General features: G+C 42.4%; 1 protein-coding gene across 3 annotated transcripts in view; it reads left to right on the top strand.

Moving 5' to 3' along the window:
- Positions 1-18,918, top strand: part of cdc23 (CDC23 (cell division cycle 23, yeast, homolog)) — a 57,906-nt gene that overhangs the window by 24,147 nt on the left and 14,841 nt on the right. For 2 of the 3 annotated variants that reach the window (XM_085995192.1, XM_085995191.1), the window contains exons 9-14: positions 1,510-1,591; positions 2,740-2,893; positions 8,695-8,814; positions 9,853-9,928; positions 15,622-15,683; positions 17,571-17,649. In XM_085995192.1, coding sequence (XP_085851318.1) covers positions 1,510-1,591; positions 2,740-2,893; positions 8,695-8,814; positions 9,853-9,928; positions 15,622-15,683; positions 17,571-17,649 — 573 coding nt within the window. The remainder of the gene's footprint in view (positions 1-1,509; positions 1,592-2,739; positions 2,894-8,694; positions 8,815-9,852; positions 9,929-15,621; positions 15,684-17,570; positions 17,650-18,918) is intronic. The other variant, XM_085995193.1, reaches the window with a different exon arrangement.

Here is an 18,918-nt window from a genome sequence, read left to right as displayed (position 1 = left end):
TTTCTGCTCTCATGCCAAACACTTTTTCTTTTCCTCTCAACAGCTCCTCACTGTCTCTCAATGCTTCCAAAGCTGGAGAGGTGCTTCCAACACATCTCTCACTTTTGGTCAGGATACAAGAAAAAGCTTGTCATCTGATATGATACCCTTCCCTCATCTCTATCTTCCAACCTCCACTGAAACCTTTCATGTCTTTCTCTATTTTTACAATAGTTTATTCCTGCTTAGTTCCAAATACTTTGCGGAGTTGAAGTGGCAGCTTTTGGTTTGACAGATGGGAAAAGTTAACATTTTGTGAGGAGTTAGGCATTAGTTCTATGACTCTATGGTGGAAGTAGTGGTTTATTAATTAGATCACCTGTCAGCTGTGCGGAGGTGAGGAACAATTCTCGTGGCACTGTAGAAAGTATTAATCCTTTCTCTGTGCTTGCAGTAATTGATATGAAAATGCTCGAGTTTCTGGCCTTGCTGTGCTACCGTAGGAAGGTGCTCAGTGCTTCTATACAAGAGGGAGGGAAAATCTGAGGGTTAGTCATTTTGGGCTCTGCTGGCATGCCTAGCAATTAATGTGAGAGATGGGAGTAGGTCAGCCCTGTACGATGCAGGGCACTTGGGAGATCATATACGGCTAAGAAAATAGAGGGTACCCCATGGGTACCGGTGTGATACCGGACTTAAGTAGTGAGCAGACTCAATAGTATAAGGTACTGATGTCCACTTTAAGTTATAGTTGATCGATTTCATTTTGCCTGAGAAAAAGTTGTAAATCCTAGAGTCCTGGGAATGCATATACAGGAAACTTTGCGATATCCGGCACCGACGGGACCGGCGTGATGCCGATCTATGAAAACTTCCGGACAGACCAGCGCTAATGTTGAAGGATACGGAGGTTTTCATCTCCGTATCTGACGACAAACACTGTTGCTTAGCAATAGCTTGTAAACAGTCGGCCCGTACCTTGGAAGCGTCTCTGTAGCTTAGCAACAGCTTCAGAGAGGCTTTCCAGAGACTGACTGTTTAAAAAAAAAAAAAAAAATGCTAGGAGAAGAAAAAAAAACCTAACAAAACGGCTGCTGATTTCTGCCGTTAGATTGAGGTTTCCGGACATACAACCTCCGGATAAACCAAATTTTCCTGTATTTAATATTAGCTTTGTTACTCGAGTTATAAAGACAACCTCACTTAAAGGATAAATTGTGTGGTTTGTCTAATTATTTTTAGCTATCTTTGGTATGTTCCTTTCCTGTTTCTAAAGGTACTAAGTCAGAGCAATTTTTTTTCTTAACACTAGTGCATCAAATTGACCTCCTTTTAAGTTGCCCTTGAAGTACAAGTATACAGGTTACTCATGATCATTTCAAGTTGTATTTGTGTGAAAGGAATTTGATTTATGAGATAGTTTGAATTAAAAGAGTAGACTGTAATCCCAATTGAGCAATTTTCTTTACAGTAGTTGTGGAAATGAGTGTTCTTATTATAAATCTATTTCAATTGTTATTTTTCTGTTAGAACATGAAGCCTGAACTGAGCTACCTGGCTCACAATCTCTGTGAAATTGACAAGTATCGAGTGGAAACCTGCTGTGTGATTGGTGAGTTTAATTTGTCTCCGACAGGAGACTGCCGTTTAAATTGATAAAATCAAAACCAAAGCACCCGTGGTTTGCAGTCACTGTCCATTTAACACGTGTTTTATTTGTGCTCCGGATGAGACTCGTGTTCTATTTTTAGCTCCGGTTTTCTTGAGTTTCTCTCAATCTTTTGTATTAGCTGCTTTTGCCAGTGCCTCTCTGAAACCAGTGATAAGGTGTGAGGACAGTCCAGGTTAACACTTGATATTTATTTATCTTCCTTCCTCCCCTCCCCATGTAAAGAATCTGTACTCTGCTTGATGTTGGCATGCCTGAGATTTGGAATTCTACGTAAAGGATCACAAGTCCACTCCATTCTCCTGCCATCCGATGGCACAATGTACCACTTGGCATTCAGTTCTTTAGAAGGATTTAATTGAAGTCACCTGAAGGTCTGCCATGGACCAGACACATTCTTTTTCTTTCTCTTACCCAAATCCCTTCTCCACGAGACCATTGGGGAATCAAGAGAAAAATTGTCCAGTATACTGCTGGGGAGTTGAATGGAACTGAGATTTGTCTCCTTCACAAGACCAGTAGGAACTGGATGCATCAGATCAGGGAGCTTGCCATATGGGGAATTGCAGGCGCATAGATTCATTCTTCTACCTTGTAGTGCTACATGTTGATACTCTGATGCACTACACTGAGCAGAGCAATACAAAAGTGTAAACTATTGAGGTCAGTCATCTCTACTGGGGTTGAAGAATTTGCTAGTGAAATCTCCATTTACAAGTTGCCTATATTTTATCCCTTCCTGTTGTTAAGATATGGCTCCACAGGTGCCAGTACTTGACCCAAGTGGGCATTCTTCATGTACTGTTCAACTATGGAGGGCATAATATCCAAGTCTGATCTTGTGCTCTCCCAGTGTGACGTGTACTTTCTACCAGTGCTTACTTGATAGCAATGGTGAATGGAAATGTGGTGATATTTTTCCCTTTCCTTGGCTAAGGGTTCTTAAGTTAATTGTAGCACCCACCTGCTGCCCAGCTCAGGTCACCTGACTAAGTATAGCTCAGGATTTGATCCTAGGACCTCCAGGTCTGTATGGCTTAGAGCTGTTGTATCTGAATTGTGAATCCAATGTTCTTTTTCTTCTCATCAAGGCAATTACTACAGTTTAAGGTCTCAACACGAGAAAGCAGCCCTGTACTTCCAGCGAGCACTGAAGTTAAATCCTCGCTACCTTGGTGCCTGGACACTAATGGGTCATGAGTATATGGAGATGAAGAACATATCAGCAGCTATTCAGGCCTACAGGTACACAATCTGATTGGCTGTTCGCATTGAAAATCTGACTTTCTTTAAACTGGTACATATCCAAGCAGAGAATTTCTGTGTACTCCATCCCTTTTCCATTCAATCACAGCAGAAAACTCCACTGACTAAGTGCTTTGGTCTCCATGCTGTGGGGCAGATTTGGCCACAAGAGGGAGAACTATGCTTCTATAAGATCTGGTACCTGCAATTGCTTGAAAGTTGCAAATTTGCCACTGGCAGCATCTATTTAGCTTTGCCACCGGTGGGGCCTTCTGTCCACGGCACCAGAGGTAACCTCCCTCTTGGAGGGTTTCCTTGTCTTCAACAGCAAGAGGGAAGAGTACTTTACAATACAGAGTTGCCTTTACTGGAGGCAGCCATATGATATTAATGATGTGCTGGCCCGTCAATTAAATTGGTACATCAGATCCTGGCAGTGACTTAAGCCCATCAAAGTGTTGCAGTAAATACTGAATTCTTGGGGCCCTTGAGCCTGTTCCAACATTCAATTAAATCATGGCTGAGCTGTACCTCTACTCCATTTATATCCCTTGATACCCTTATCTAATAAAAATCTGTTGATCTCAAGTCTTGAAAATTTAAATTGACCCAGCATCCACAGCCTTTTGGAGAATGAATTCCACATTTAAGAACATAAGAAATAGGAGCAGGAGTAGGCCAATCGGCCCCTCGAGCCTGCTCCGCCATTCAATAAGATTATGGCTGATCTGATTCTAACCGCCAATCTACTATCACTGAACCATCTCCTGAATCTAACAGAATTAGACACACGAAATAGGAGCAGGATCAGGCTACCTGGGCCCGCTCCGCTACCCACAGGGCCATGACCGATCCGAACCTAGACTCATGTCCAAATTCCTGCCCGTTCCCCATAACCCTTAATTCCCTTTACTTCTAGGAAACTGTCTATTTCTGTTTTAAATTTATGTAATGATGTAGCTTCTACAGTTTTTTGGGGCAGCATATTCCATGGACCTACCACCCTCTGAGTGAAGTAGTTCCTCCTCATCTCAGTTTTGAAAGAGCAGCCCCTTATTCTAAGACTATGCCCCCTAGTTCTAGTTTCACCCATCATCGGGAACATCCTCCCCGCATCCACCCGATCCAACCCCTTCACAATCTTATATGTTTCAATAAGATCGCCTCTCATTCTTCTGAACTCCAATGAGTAGAGTCCCAATCTACTCAACCTCTCCTCATATGCTCATCCCCGGGATTAACCGAGTGAACCTTCTTTGTACTGACTCGAGAGCAAGTATGTCTTTTCTTAAGTATGGACACCAAAACTGTATGCAGTATTCCAGGTGCGGTCTCACCAATACCTTGTACAACTGAAGCAATACCTCCCTATTTTTATATTCTATCCCCCTAGCAATGAAAGCCAACATTCCATTGGCCTTCTTAATCACTTGCTGCACCTGCATACTAACCTTTTGAGTTTCGTGCACCAGGACCCCCAGATCCCTTTGTACTTCAGTACTTTCCAGTTTCTTGCCATTAAGATAATAACTTGCTCTACGATTTTTCCTGCCAAAGTGCATAACCTCACACTTTCCAGTATTGTATTCCATCTGCCAAATCTCTGCCCACTTACTTAGCCTGTCTATGTCCCCTTGCAGGTTTTTTATGTCCTCCTCACTCACTACTTTCCCTCCCATCTTAGTATCATCTGCAAACTTTGATATGTTACACTTGGTCCCCTCCTCCAAATCGTTAATATAGATTGTAAAGAGTTGGGGACCCAGCACTGACCCCTGCGGAACACCACTAGTTACTGATTGCCAGTCTGAGAATGAACCATTTATCCCAACTCTCTGCCTTCTGTTAGATAGCCAATCCTCTATCCATGCCAGAATATTACTCCCAATCCCGTGATTTTTTATCTTAAGCAATAATCTTTTGTGTGGCACCTTGTCAAATGCCTTTTGGAAGTCTAAATACTCTACGTCCACTGGTTCCCCTTTATCCACCCTATATGTTACTTCCTCAAAGAACTCCAGCAAATTTGTCAAACATGACTTCCCCTTCATAAAACCATGCTGACTTTGTCCTATTAAATTATGATTATCCAAATGTCCTGTTACTGTCTCCTTAATAATGGACTCCAAAATTTTACCTACCACAGATGTTAGGCTAACCGGTCTATAGTTCCCAACCTTCTGTCTACTGCCCTTTTTAAATAAGGGTGTTACATTAGCAGTTTTCCAGTCTGCCGGGACCTTTGCCGAGTCCAGGGAGTTTTGGAAAATTATTACCAATGCATCCACAATCCCTACCGCCACTTCCCTCAAGACCCTAGGATGTAAGCCATCAGGTCCAGGTGATTTATCTGCCTTCGAGTCCCATTATTTTACCGAGTACCACTTCCTTAGTGATTTTGATTGTGTTTAGCTCCTCCCCCCCCCCCCCCCCCCATAGCCCCCTGTTTGTCCAGTGTTGGGATATTCTTCGTGTCCTCTACTGTAAAGACTGATACAAAATATGCATTCAGTGTTTTTGCCATCTCCATATTTCCCACTATTAATTTCCCGGTCTCATCCTCTAAGGGACCAACATTTACTTTAGCCACCCTTTTTCTTTTTATATAACTATAAAAACTCTTACTATCTGTTTTTATATTTTTTGCTAATTTACTTTCATAATCTATCTTCCCTTTCTTAATCAATCTTTTTGTTATTTTTTGCTGTCTTTTAAAGTTTTCCCAATCCTCTATCCTCCCACTAGATTTGGCTACCTTATATGCCCTTGTTTTTAGTTGAATACTATCCTTAATTTCTTTACTTAGCCACGGATGGCTGTCTTTTCTTTTACACCCTTTTCTTCTCAGTGGGATATATATTTTTTGGAAGTTGTAAAATAACTCCTTAAATGTACACCACTGATCATGTATCGTCTTACCCTTTAATCTATTTTCCTAATCCACTCTACTCAATTCCGCTCTCATACCTTCATAGTCTCCTTTATTCAAGCTTAGCACGCTTGTTTGAGATCCAACCTTCTCACCCTCTAATTGAATATGGAATTCAACCATGTTATGGTCACTCATTCCAAGGGGATCCTTTACTAGAACATTTTTAATTAATCCTGTCTCATTACACAGGACCAGATCTAAGGTTGCTTGCCCCCTGGTCGGTTCAGTTACATACTGCTCAAGAAACCCATCCCTAATACACTCAATGAACTCATCCTCAAGGCAGCCCTGCCCAATTTGATTTGTCCAATTAATATGATAGTTAAAATCCCCCATAATTATAGATGTTCCCTTATTACAAGCCTCAACTATTTCCTGATTGATACTCCGTCCAACAGAGTTGCAACTGTTCGGAGGCCTATAGACTACGCCTACTAGTGTTTTTTTCCCCTTATTATTCCTTACCTCCACCCAAACTGTTTCATTATCCTGATCTTTTGACCCAATATCATTTCTCTGTATTACAGTGATTCCTTCCTTTATTAACATAGCCACCCCACCTCCCCTTCCTTCCTGCCTGTCCTTCCTGATCGTTAAATAACCTGGTATGTTTAATTCCCAGGCATTGTCACCCTGCAGCCATGTTTCTGTAATGGCCACAAGATCATACCCATATGTAGTTATTTGTGCCATTAACTCGTCTATTTTGTTACGAATGCTGCGTGCATTCAGATAGAGAACTTTCAAATATGTTTTGTGACACTTAGTTCCTGCTTTTGCCCTTTTTATTACTTTTACCTTTTACTCCATACCTTCTGCCCCTTCCTGACACGCTCTGGTTTTTAATTTCCCCACTGCTACCTAAGTCTATGACCTTCTCTGTTGTCATTTTTATTATTTGCTCTCTAGGAACCTCCCCCCCACTAGTTAGTTTAAAGCCCTCTCTACAGCCCTAGTTATATGATCCGCCAGGACTCTAGTCCCAGCACTGGCCAAGTGAAGCCCGTCCCAACGGAACAGCTCCCTCCTGCCCCAGTACTGGTGCCAGTGTCCCAGGAAGCAAAACCCATTTCTCCCACACCAGTCTTTGAGCCACGCATTTAACTCTCTAATTTTATTTGTCCTAGCCAAATTCGCTCATGGCTCAGGTAATAATCCAGAGATTATTACCCTTGAGGTTCTGTTTTTTAATTTGACCCCTAGCTGCTCATACTCCTTTAACAGAACCGGCTTCCTAGTCCTATCTACGTCGTTTGTACCAACATGGACCACGACAACTGGATCCACCCCCTCACTGCAAGTTTCTTTCCAGCCCAGAGGAGATGTCCTTAACCCTGGCACCGGGTAGGCAACACAGCCTTCGGGACTTTCGCTCTCGGCTGCAGAGAACTCTATCTATCCCCCTAATAACACTATCCCCTACCACTACAACATTTCTATTTACTCCCCCCTCTTGAATGGCCCCCCATTCCACGGTGCTGTGTCCAGGTTGCTCATCCTCCCTGCAGTCCCTGCTCCTGTCCCCACAGGGAGTAAGAACCTCGAACCTGTTGGACAAGAGCAAGGGCTGCGGCTCCTCCAGCTCTACCTCCTGGATCCCCGTACCTGCCTCACTCGTAGTCACACGTCCTGTCCCTGACCATGGGCTACATCTGAATTAATTAACTTCATAGGTGTGACCACCTCCTGATACACAGAGTCCAGGTACTTCTCCCCATCCCTGATGTGTCGCAGTGTCTGAAGCTCAGACTCCAGCTCATCAACACGGAGCTGGAGTTCCTGTAGCAGCAGACACTTGTCACAGACGTAATCACCGTGAGCCTGAATGGGGTTCACTTACTCCCACATCTCTCAACAGTAACAAATCACCTGCTCCATTCTATGTAATTAATTAAATTTTTTATTGTTAGTTATGGACACCCTCTGCCCGATTTTAGATGCTAGTATCCCCTTTAATTAATTGGATTTAAATTAAATCAATCCCTCTAGTTACACCAGTTAAATGGTTTACCAACAGTCACTCTGCACCAGAAAGGCCTTATTAACTACAACCCACAGAGTTAAAGTTTGAAAAGAGCACCTAACACCCCACTTACCCTAACTCACAGCACTCTTTGATGACTCGCACTCAGTGCTTGCTCGCACTAGGACTGGTCTTTTTATACTGTTTGTTTGTTGACAGCCAAATGAGTCACCTCTGCTGATTGGTTAGAAAACTGGTTTCCACTGCCTGCTGTGCCAATTTACTCCTACTGCAGTGTAACCTTGTTTTACTCTTCTTAAACCAACAGAATCCCAAATATTTAACTTTTCCCCTTTACGTAAACTGCTTAAGTAATCTTATCAAGAATGATTTAAAGAGAAATAACAATTAAAGAACTCTCACACTTACCCAAACTCACAGCACTCTTTGATGACTCGCACTCAGTCTACCCTTTGTGAGAAAAATGCTTCCTGATTTAACTCCTGAATAGCCTAGCTTTCATTTTATGATTCTGCCCCTTATATTGGATTCTCCCACCAGAGAAAATAGCTTCTCTGTATCTACTCTATCGAACCCTCTCATCATTTCCAGTCTCAATTAAATCACCCCTCAACCTAAACTCAATTGTGTACAAGTGAAGTTTGTGCAACCGGTCGTCATCATTTAACCCTTTAAGCCCTGGTATAATTCTGGTGAATCTGTACCCCACTCCGAGGCCAATATATCCTTCCTGAGGTGCGATGCCCAAAACTGATGCAGTACTCCAGATGTGGTCTGACCAAGGTTCTGAAGAAAATATCTTCAGTTCACTGTGTTGCACACCAAGGAGCAGCCTGCACCAATTATTCCTCGTGTCATACCTTTAACTTCCTTGTGTCCCTGCAGACATGCCATTGAGGTGAACAAACGAGATTACAGGGCTTGGTATGGACTGGGACAGACCTATGAGATCCTCAAGATGCCATTTTACTGTTTGTATTATTACAGACGAGCCCATCAGCTGAGGTAAGCTACTGAAGAGATCAAGACTGCAGCTCAACTAAAACTGCTGTTAGCATATGCCATCTGTAGTTTGAGAAGATTCAGAATCAGTGTGCCATTTACCGTTGTAGATTTTTTTTGTTTAAGATTTTTATTGATGTTTGAATTAGACTGCTTGTGTGGAATTAGCTGAGCTGAGTGGGCAGATTTCAATCTTTTTAATTGCATTGAGCAAGTGTACGTTTTGATCCTAAACCTAAGTATCTTTTTGTCAAGATTTTATACCACTTCGAAGAGGGGAGTTGACTTTGAATGAATTAGTTAGAAAAAAATCCCTGTAATTAGCTGTGTAATGTATGACGACCTTCAAATATAACAAGCTACAGCCTGATGAGTTCAACAACAGCTGCGATTTATATAACACATTTAATGTAGAAAAAACATTCCAAGGTGCTTAACAGTTGGTACGGGGCACAGGCAGAAAATAGAAAAATCTTTCCCATGGGTATAATGTATAATCTTAAAAGTCAGTGGCCCAGAATTTGCGGTCAGCGGTGAAGCAAAGGAGTTCGCCGCTGGCCCTGAAGTAAGCTTCGCACAAAGATCTCGTGATCTCCGTGTCGAGTAGTGTGGGTTTTCCGATGCATAATTCAAATTAGTGTAGTACAGTGGGAATTCTATAGCGCAAGTTGCTGTGACGGCAACAAGATGTCTAAGTCGCCAATCAAAATGCAGAATTCTCACAGACAGCGAACCAGGAAGTGGATAAGCTTTAAAATTCTAACTTTTTAAAAATGTTAGAGAAGGCAAAACAAAGATTGGGGCCCTCACATGGGGAAAAGGCAAACCTGAATTAAAGATGAACAAATTTTTTTAATTTCTTAATTTTTATTTTTATTAATGACAGCGAATGCTGCCAGTTCACCGTCATCAGGACCGCAAATTCCGGGCCTAACTTTTTTTTCCCACAATTGAAGCTGCATATAGTCTCCACACCATGCTCTGTTCTCTTATTGTCCAGGTTATCTCCATTACAACTAAATTATGACTTTCCCCCCACAGACCCAATGACTCTCGAATGCTCATTGCTTTGGGTGAATGTTATGAAAAGCTGAATCAGCTGGCTGAAGCCAAGAAGGTACTTTCCAATTTTTTTTTTTATTTGGAAAGTAAACTGACTTTGTAAGTGGCACTGCAAGCGATGATGGCATATTACAGCTTTACTAGGGAAAAATATAAGGTCTGTGAGAAGCAGAGGTTTTTAATCTGTTAAACGATGAAATGGGTGTAGTTGATTATAATGAAGCCGGAACACAAGACCTTATGGGTGCAATTTTGCTCTTTGATAAAAGTTTCTCTGCTAATATTGAAAGTACTGTCGTTTTTATTTCCTTTTTTTTAAAATCACTGTCATTAGAACTGCCCTGTATCATCCTCGACTATTATATGGATGTTATTTGTCACCATAATATTGCTAGTTATTCCCAATATACTCTAAGAAATGTTGAAGCTGGGGTGAACAGGTTAGATACTCCAGACATTTATGTCTGTACTCAGTTCAATAAAATAAACAAAATTATGACACCTGCTTGTGTTGAGCCACCTAACCATACTCACCAGTATGTTTAAGGGCCTATCTTCTGGAGGTGTAGCATATAGTGCTGGAAATCCCAAGGAAACTAATATTGAATCAGGGAAAGGGACTCAACAAAATTAACATAAGCAAAATAACAGTAATGAAGAAACTAAAGAGTGACAAGTCCTCCGGACCAGATGGTTTCCATCCCAAAGTTTTAAAGGAAGTAGGGGAGCACATTGCAGATGCCCTTACTATAATCGTCCAAAATTCTCTCGATTCAGGAACCGTTCCTTTAGATTGGAAAATTGTATATGTCACTCTGCTATTTAAGAATGGTGAGCAAGGGAAACCAGAGAATTATGGACCAGTTGGCCTAACATCGGTTGTCGGGAAATTACTAGAGTCTATAATTAAGGTTAGCGTGACTGGACACCTTGAAAATTTTCAGCTGATCAGAGAGAGCCAGCATGGATTTGTAAAAGGTAGGTCATGCCTGACGAACCTGCTTGAAGTTTTTGAAGAGATGACTAAAGTAGTGGCCAGGGGAATGTCTATGGATGTTATTTACATGGACTTCCAGAAGGCATTTGATAAAGCTCCTCATAAGAGACTAAGGTTGAAACCCCTGGAATTGAAGACGAATTATTGACCTGGTTAGAAAATTGGCTGAGCAGCAGGAGACAGAGTAGGGGTAGTGGACAGGTACTCAAATTGGCAGGATGTGACTAATGGTGTCCGGCAGGGATCTATGCTGGGGCCTCAGCTATTCACTATTTATTAATGACTTCGATGATGGGAGAGAAAGCCACATATCCAAATTAATGACACAAAGGTGGCATTGTAGGCAGTGTAGATGAAAGCATAAAATTACAGAGATATTGATAGATTAAGTGAATGGGCAAAACTGTGGCAAATGGATTTCAATATAGGCAAATGTGAGGTCATCCACTTTGGACCTAAAAAGGACAGAACAGGGTACTTTCTAAATGGTGAAAAGCAAAAAAACAGTGGAGGTCCAAAGAGACTTGGGGTCCAGGTATATAGATGATTAAAATGCCATGAACAGGTACAGAAAATAATCAAAATGGTTAATGGAATGCTGGCCTTTATATTTAGAGGACTAGAATACAAGGGGGTAGAAGTTATGCTACAGCTATACAAAGTCTTGATTGGACCACATCGGGTTGTATTCCATGGAATTTAGAAGGTTAAGGGGTGATTTGATCGAAGTTTTCAAGATATTAAAGGGAACAGATCGGGAGAAACTATTTCCGCTGGTTGGGGAGTCTAGGACTAGGGGGCATAGTCTAAAAATTAGAGCCAAACCTTTCAGGAGTGAAATTGGGAAACACTTCTACACACAAAAGGTGGTAGAAGTTTGGAACCGATCAATTGTTAATTTTAAATCTGAGATTGATAGATTTTCGTTAACCAAAGGTATTAAGGGACATGGGGCAAAGGCAGGTATATGGAGTTCATAGAAACATAGAAGATAGGAGCAGGAGTAGGCCATTCAGCCCCTCGAGCCTGTTCCGCCATTCAATGCGATCATGGCTGATCATCCAAATTCAGTACCCTGTCCCTGCTTTCTCCCCATATCCCTTGATCCCTTTAGCCTTAAGAAATATATCTAACTCCTTCTTGAATATATTTAATGAATTGGCCTCAACTGCCTTGTGTGGTAGAGAATTCCACAAGTTCACCACTCTCTGGATGAAGAAATTCCTCCTCATCTCAGTCCTAAATGGCTTACCCCTTATCCTTAGACTATGACCCCTGGTTCTGGACTCCCCTGCCATCGGGAACATCCTTCCTGCATCTAGTCTGTCTAGTCCTGTTAGAATTTTATAAGTTTCAATGAGATCCCCTCTCATTCTTCTGAACTCTAGCGAATATAAGCCTAATCGACCCAAACTCTCCTCATACGTCATTCCTGCCATCCCAGGTATCATCCTGGCGAATCTTCGCTGCACTCTCTCCATGGCAAGAACATCCTTCCTCAGATAAGGTGACCAAAACTGCACACAATACTCAAAGTGTGGTCTCACCAAGGCCCTGTACAACTGCAATAAGACATCCTTGCTCCTGTACTCGAATCCTCTCGCTATGAAGGCCAACATACCATTTGCTGCCTTAATCGCCTGCTGCACCTGCATGCTTACCTTCAGCGACTGGTACACAAGGACACCCAGGTCTCGTTGCACTTCCCCTTCTCCCAATCTATTGCCATTCAGATAATAATCTGTCTTCCTGTTTTTGCCACCGAAGTGGATAACCTTGCATTTATCCACATTGGGCAGATGCATGGCAAATGCAGTATAATCACCCAACCTGTCCAAATCATACTGGAGTTTCTCTGCATCCTTCTCACAGCACACACGTCCACCCAGCTTTGTGTCGTCTGCAATCTTGGAGATATTACATGTAGTTCTCTCGTCTAGATCATTTTATATATATTGTGAATAGCTGGGGTCCTAGCACCGATCCCTGCGGTACCCCACTAGTCATTGCCTGCCACTCGGAAAAAGACCTGTTTATTCCAACTCTTTGCTTCCTGCCTGCCAACCAGTTCTCTATCCAAGACAGTACCTTACCCCCAACCCCGTGTGCTTTAACTTTGCACGCTAATCTCTTATGCGGGACCTTCTCGAAAGCCTTCTGAAAGTCCAAATACACCACATCCACTGGTTCTCCCTTATCTACTCTACCAGTTACATCCTCAAAAAATTCCAGTAGATTAGTCAAGCATGATTTACCTTTTGTAAATCCATGTTGACTTTGTCCGATCCTGTCACTGTTTTCCAAGTGCTCTGCTATTACATCTTTTATAATGGACTCTAGCATTTTCCCCACTACCTTTTTTAAATAGTGAGGTTACATTAGCTATCCTCCAATCCATGGGAACTGTTCCAGAGTCTATAGAATTTTGGAAGATGACCAGCAATGCATCTACTATTTCTAGGGCTACTTCCTTAATACCCTAGGATGCAGATTATCAGGCCCTGGGGATTTATCGGCCTTCAATCCCGTCAATTTCCCTAACACCATTTCCCTACAAATACTTATTTCATTCAATTCCTCCCTCTCATTGGACCCTATGTTCCCGACATCTCTGGGAGGTTATTTGTGTCCTCCTTTGTGAAGTCAGAACTAAAGTATGTATTTAATTAGTCTGCCATTTCTTTGTTCCCCATTATAAATTCCCCTGATTCTGACTGGAAGGAACCTACGCTTGACTTCACCAATCTTTTTCTCTTCACAGATCTATAGAAGCTTTTACAGTTAGTTTTTATGTTCCCTGCAAGCTTACTCTCATAATCTATTTTCCCCCTCTTAATTAATCCCTTTGTCCTCCTTTGCTGAATCCTAAACTGCTCCCAATCCTCGGGTTTGCTGCTTTTTCTGGCCAAATTATATGTCCTCTCCTTGGATCTTATCCTATCCCTAATTTCCCTTGTTAGCCACGGTTGAGTCACCTTTCTTGTTTTATTTTTATGCCAAACAGGGATGAACAAATTCTGTAGTTCATCCATGCAATCTTTAAATGTTTGCCATTGCCTATCCACTGTCAACCCTTTAAGTAACGTTCCCCAATCCATCCTAACCAACTCGTGCCTCATACCATCGTAGTTTCCTTTATTTAAATTCAGGACCCTAGTCTCTGAGTCAACGACTTCACTCTCCATCTTAAATAAAGAATTCTATCATATTATGATCACTCCTCCCCAAGGGGCCTTGCACAGCAAGATTGCTAATTAATCCTTTCTCATTATATAATACCCAGTCTAAGATGGCCTGATCTCTAGTTGGTTCTTCGACATATTGGTCCAGGAGATCATCCCATATACACTCTAGGAATTCCTCCTCCACAGTATTGTTACTAATTTGGTTAGCCCAATCTATATGTAGATTAAAGTCACCCATGATAACAGCTGTGCCCTTATTGCACGCGTCTCTAATTTCCCATTTAATGCCACCCCCAACCTCAGCATTACTGTTTGGGGGCTGTATACAACTCCCACTAACGTCAAATCAAATCAAATCAACTTTTATTGTCATTGTTAGTGCACAAGTGCAGTACAACGAAATGTAGGCTTGCGGCTCTCGAGAGTGTACATTTAGATTAAGACATTTAAACATTCAACATACATTTGGCTTGTAATACATTAACATAAACATAACCATAATAAAGTGCATTGGCAGATGTGCAGGCTTTAGAGTTTATTTGTGGAGTTCAGTTGGATGACAGCCCTGGGAAAGAAGCTGTTCCTAAATCTGGTCGTACGGGTGCGAATGCATCTGTAGCGTCTCCCAGATGGCAGGAGGGCGAACAGACTGTGGCTGGGGTGGGTAGGGTCTTTGATGATGGACCGTGACCTCTGTAGACAGCGTTTCTGGTATATGTGCTCTGTGGTCGGTAGCCGGGTGCCGGTATTGCGTTGGGCAGTTTTGACTACCTGCTGCAGGGCTTTCCGGTCATAGTAGCTACAGCTGCCATACCATACTGTGATACAGTTTGTCAGGATGCTCTCTATTGTGCAGCGGTAAAAGTTAGAGAGGATCAGGGGTGACAGGTTACATCCCTTCAGCCTCCTTAGGAAATATAGGTGCTGCTGGGCCTTCTTCACCAGAGAGGAGGTATTGAGGGACCAGGAGAGGTCTTCCGTGATGTGGAATCCGTTTTCTGCCCCTTGGTATTTCTCAGCTCTGCCCATACAGATTCCACATAATCAGAGCTAACATCCTTCCTTACTATTGTGTTAATCTCTTTAACCAGCAATGCTACCCCACCTCCTTTTCCTTTTTTCCTGTCCTTCCTGAATATTGAATACCCCTGGATGTTGAATTCCCAGACTTGGTCATCCTGGAGCCATGTCTCCGTAATCCCAATTATATCATATCCGTTTACATCTATTTGTGGAGCTAATTCATCCACCTTATTACGAATGCTCCTCGCATTAAGACACAAAGCCTTCAGGCTTGATTTTTTAACACTCTTAGCCCTTTTAGAATTATTATTTACTGTGGCCCTGTTTGATTTATACCCTTGATTTCTCAGCCTTCCACTTTTGCTTTTCTCCTTCCTGTCTTTTGTTTCTATCCTTGCTCCCTTTCCTCTGTCTCCCTGCACAGGTTTCCAACCCCCTGCCATTTTAAATAGTCTACTCCTGTTCCTATGTTTCTATGCTGTCCAGCCTACATTCCTGAAATTAAACTAATTACTTACCTTCCTTTCTATTTTTCATTGGCAGTGTTACTGGAGGGCATTTTCTGTTGGCGATGTAGAGAAAATGGCTTTGGTGAAACTAGCAAAGTAAGTACTAATCTGTGGGGAGCTCTTACCCCATTGCAGATGACTTGGAAAAGTCTCATAAAAGGGCGCACGTTTCAAAGCAGACTATTTTGCAATTAAATGTTTTCACTTCCAGTAGTTGTGAGGAAGTCTGTTTTTGTTGTTTTGCCAAAAGGAGCTTGATGATTAAGGGATATTAGAGTCGTGGAAGGATTAGTGAAGATTCACTAGAATGATCCCAGAAATGAGCGGTTATAGCTATGAAGGCTTGAAAAGTTGGAGCATTTTTCAATGGCACCGAGGTTAAGATGACAGGTTTTCAAAATTCTAAAATGTGTTGAGAATAATTAGTGAAAAACTGCTATCAGTGGTTAGCAGTTGGTAACAAGGGTCATAGACTCAGGATTTAGAAGAATGAAGGCTCAGAGATGAGGATTGACCACTTGGTAAGATAGATGAAGTGGGTTGGTACCTGTGGAACTGTATCTCAACAAGGAGCCAGTACTGCAGAAGAGGAGAAAATTGGTGAGAAAAAGTGAGTTGTTTTTAAACCAAGGTCTCCCTGGACCATTTATGACCCACAGTTGACTGACCTGCCCTCATAACTGCCAATTCCATTCCAAACCAGTTGCTGAGAAATGGGTTGGAGTAAACTGGGGGAAATACAGCTAAGATTGGAAACTCAGTGGCATAAATCAAACCTACGTACCAATGCTCTGTACCAATGCACTGCCTTCCTGACGGGGTCTAAAGCGAGGATCTGACACCAGAAAACATTAAGCACCACTTTGTTAGTTGCCATGTTTCCCAAGACAGAGATCTCCATGATATCCTGCTGTGTCAAGAATTTTTATACGCAAGATATTGGCCCTGAATTTCTGACCGGAGGCTTCCTGCGGGCGGATGCCTCCGATCGGAAAAAAATCTACTAACCTACCTGCTGGTTCCGAAGATCCCGAGGCTTACGATCCTGGGCCTCTCCTGTTGGAAATGCGCAGAGGCCCAGGTACCCCAGGGGCGCATGCGGTTCGCAAATGCCCCGGGATCACGTGGGCCAGGCGAACCAATCAAAGAAGGGAATCTCCCTTCATACTTTTGACAGGTCTGTACGCACAGAACTGTCAAAAGTATGAATGGAGATCACATTTAAAAACACACTAAAACATTAATTTTTTTTTAATTACATAATTAAAATTAATTCCATTTAATTATATATTTTCAAAATAATTTTTTGAAGGAAAAAAGTTTAATGTTTTTACAGGGCTAAAAATAAACTTACCTTTTTGAAGAGTATTTTTAATTTATAAATGAGTTATCAAATTTAATTTTTCTATTTTTCAACACTCTTAAGCTGGTAAAAGCAGGCCTTGCAGGATACCATGGAGATCTCTGACTTGGGAAACATGACAGCTAACAAAGTGGTGCTTAATGTTTCCTGGTGTCAGATCCTCTCTTTAGGCGTAAGACTTCTATGGCCTTTCAGCGGGCGGAAGTTGTGCAAAAAGCGCAACTCTCCGCCCGCAGAGGCACTTTTCTTGGGCAGGCGGATGATTTGTCAAGAGAATTCTTGATAGAAAGCAAGTACTGGGTTTTAGCGCATGTGCTTCGCTTGCCTGAAACCGGCACTTGCGAGGCCCCTACCGTGCACACCTCGTACGCACCCGTGAGGGTTGGAAAATCCGGTGCATTTTAATCCATCTGTAGTCGAACAGAAATTACACACAATTGTGGAATTCGTAGAGGGAGTGTAAACAAAACGGTTCGCTGCAAAGAGCCTTCAGTCATTTGAGGTTTCACTTGGTGTAGTCTCTAATGTTCCCAGCATTGCTAGTGCAGGGGCCACAGACCATATTGTCTTAGTTAGTTCATACTGATTTAATGTCAATATTTCCTTCCATAACATTGCAGAATTCACGAACAGTTGGGTGAATCAGATCAAGCGGCTCAGTGCTACATCAAATATGTCCAAGACATCTGTGATTGCGGGGTAAGTCTCTTCTCCAGGGTTCATGTGGAGCTGGCACTGGCAAGTCCAAACCAGCACAGATTACATTGCTTCTGTTGCCTTAGATCCACGGCAGCATTTATAATGCTAGTGTTTCATTTGCAATAAAGTTTAAAAGGGAAACTTCAGACCTCACCCTCCAGTATTTGTCTATGTACTGAAATGTATCCCAGGCTGTTGAGAAGCAAGGGAGCACATAAGAACATAAGAAGTAGGAGCAGGAGTAGGCCATTTGGCCCCTCAAGCCTGCTCCGCCATTTAATGAGATCATGGCTGATCTGATCTTGGGCTCAGCTCCATTTCCCTGCCTGCTTTTCATAACCCATCACTCTCTTGTTAACAAATCTGTCTATCTCCACCTTAAATATATTCAATGACCCAGCCTCCACAGCTCTCTGGGGCAGAGAATTCCACAGATTTATGACCCTCTGAGAGAAGAAATTCTTCCTCATCTCAGTTTTAAATGGGCGACCCCTTATTCTGAAGCTATGCCCCCTAGTTCTACATTCCCCCATGAGGGGAAAATCTTTTCTGCATCTACTTGTCGAGCCCCCTCAGTATCTTATGTTTCAATAAGATCACACCTCATTCATCTAAACTCCAATGAGTATAGGCCCAACCTTTCTTCATAAGTCAACCCCTTCATCTCAGGAATCAACCTCGTGAACCTTCTCTGAACTGCCTCCAATGCAAGTATATCCCTCCTTAAATAAGGAGACCAAAACTGTACACAGTACTCTAGGTGTGGTCTCACCAATACCCCGTATAGTTGTAGCAGGACTTCCCTGCTTTTATACTCCAACCCCCTTGCAATAAAGGCCAACATTCCATTTGCCTTCCTGATTACTTGCTGTACCTGCATGCTAATGTTTTGTGTTTCATGCACAAGGACCCCCAGGTCCCCCTACTGCAGCATTTTGTAATCTCTCTCCATTTAAATAATAATTCGCTTTTATATTTTTCTTATCAAAGTGGATAACCTCACACGTTCCCACATTATATGCCATCTGCCAAATATTTGCCCACTCACTTAGCCTGTCTATATCCCTTTGCAGATTCTTTGGCCGTGATTTTATTAATGGAGGCGGGTTGAGTGTGGGACAGCTTGTTTCCGGCTTCTAGTCCTGCCCCCAGCTGCATCCGCTCCACAGACGTGATTTTGCCATGATTGGCCTTGTTAAGCCCGCCCTGCGGACTTGCCGGCCAATTAACAGGAAACCGATGATGCGTCATCTGCCGGTTTCCTTAAAG

The sequence above is a fragment of the Somniosus microcephalus genome, chromosome 8 (genome assembly GCF_052327205.1).
Source record: "Somniosus microcephalus isolate GS21.2 chromosome 8, FLI_Smic_1.0, whole genome shotgun sequence".
NCBI lineage: Eukaryota > Metazoa > Chordata > Chondrichthyes > Squaliformes > Somniosidae > Somniosus > Somniosus microcephalus.
Note: the sequence above shows the minus strand (reverse complement) of the source record. Positions and strands in the feature narration are given on the sequence as shown.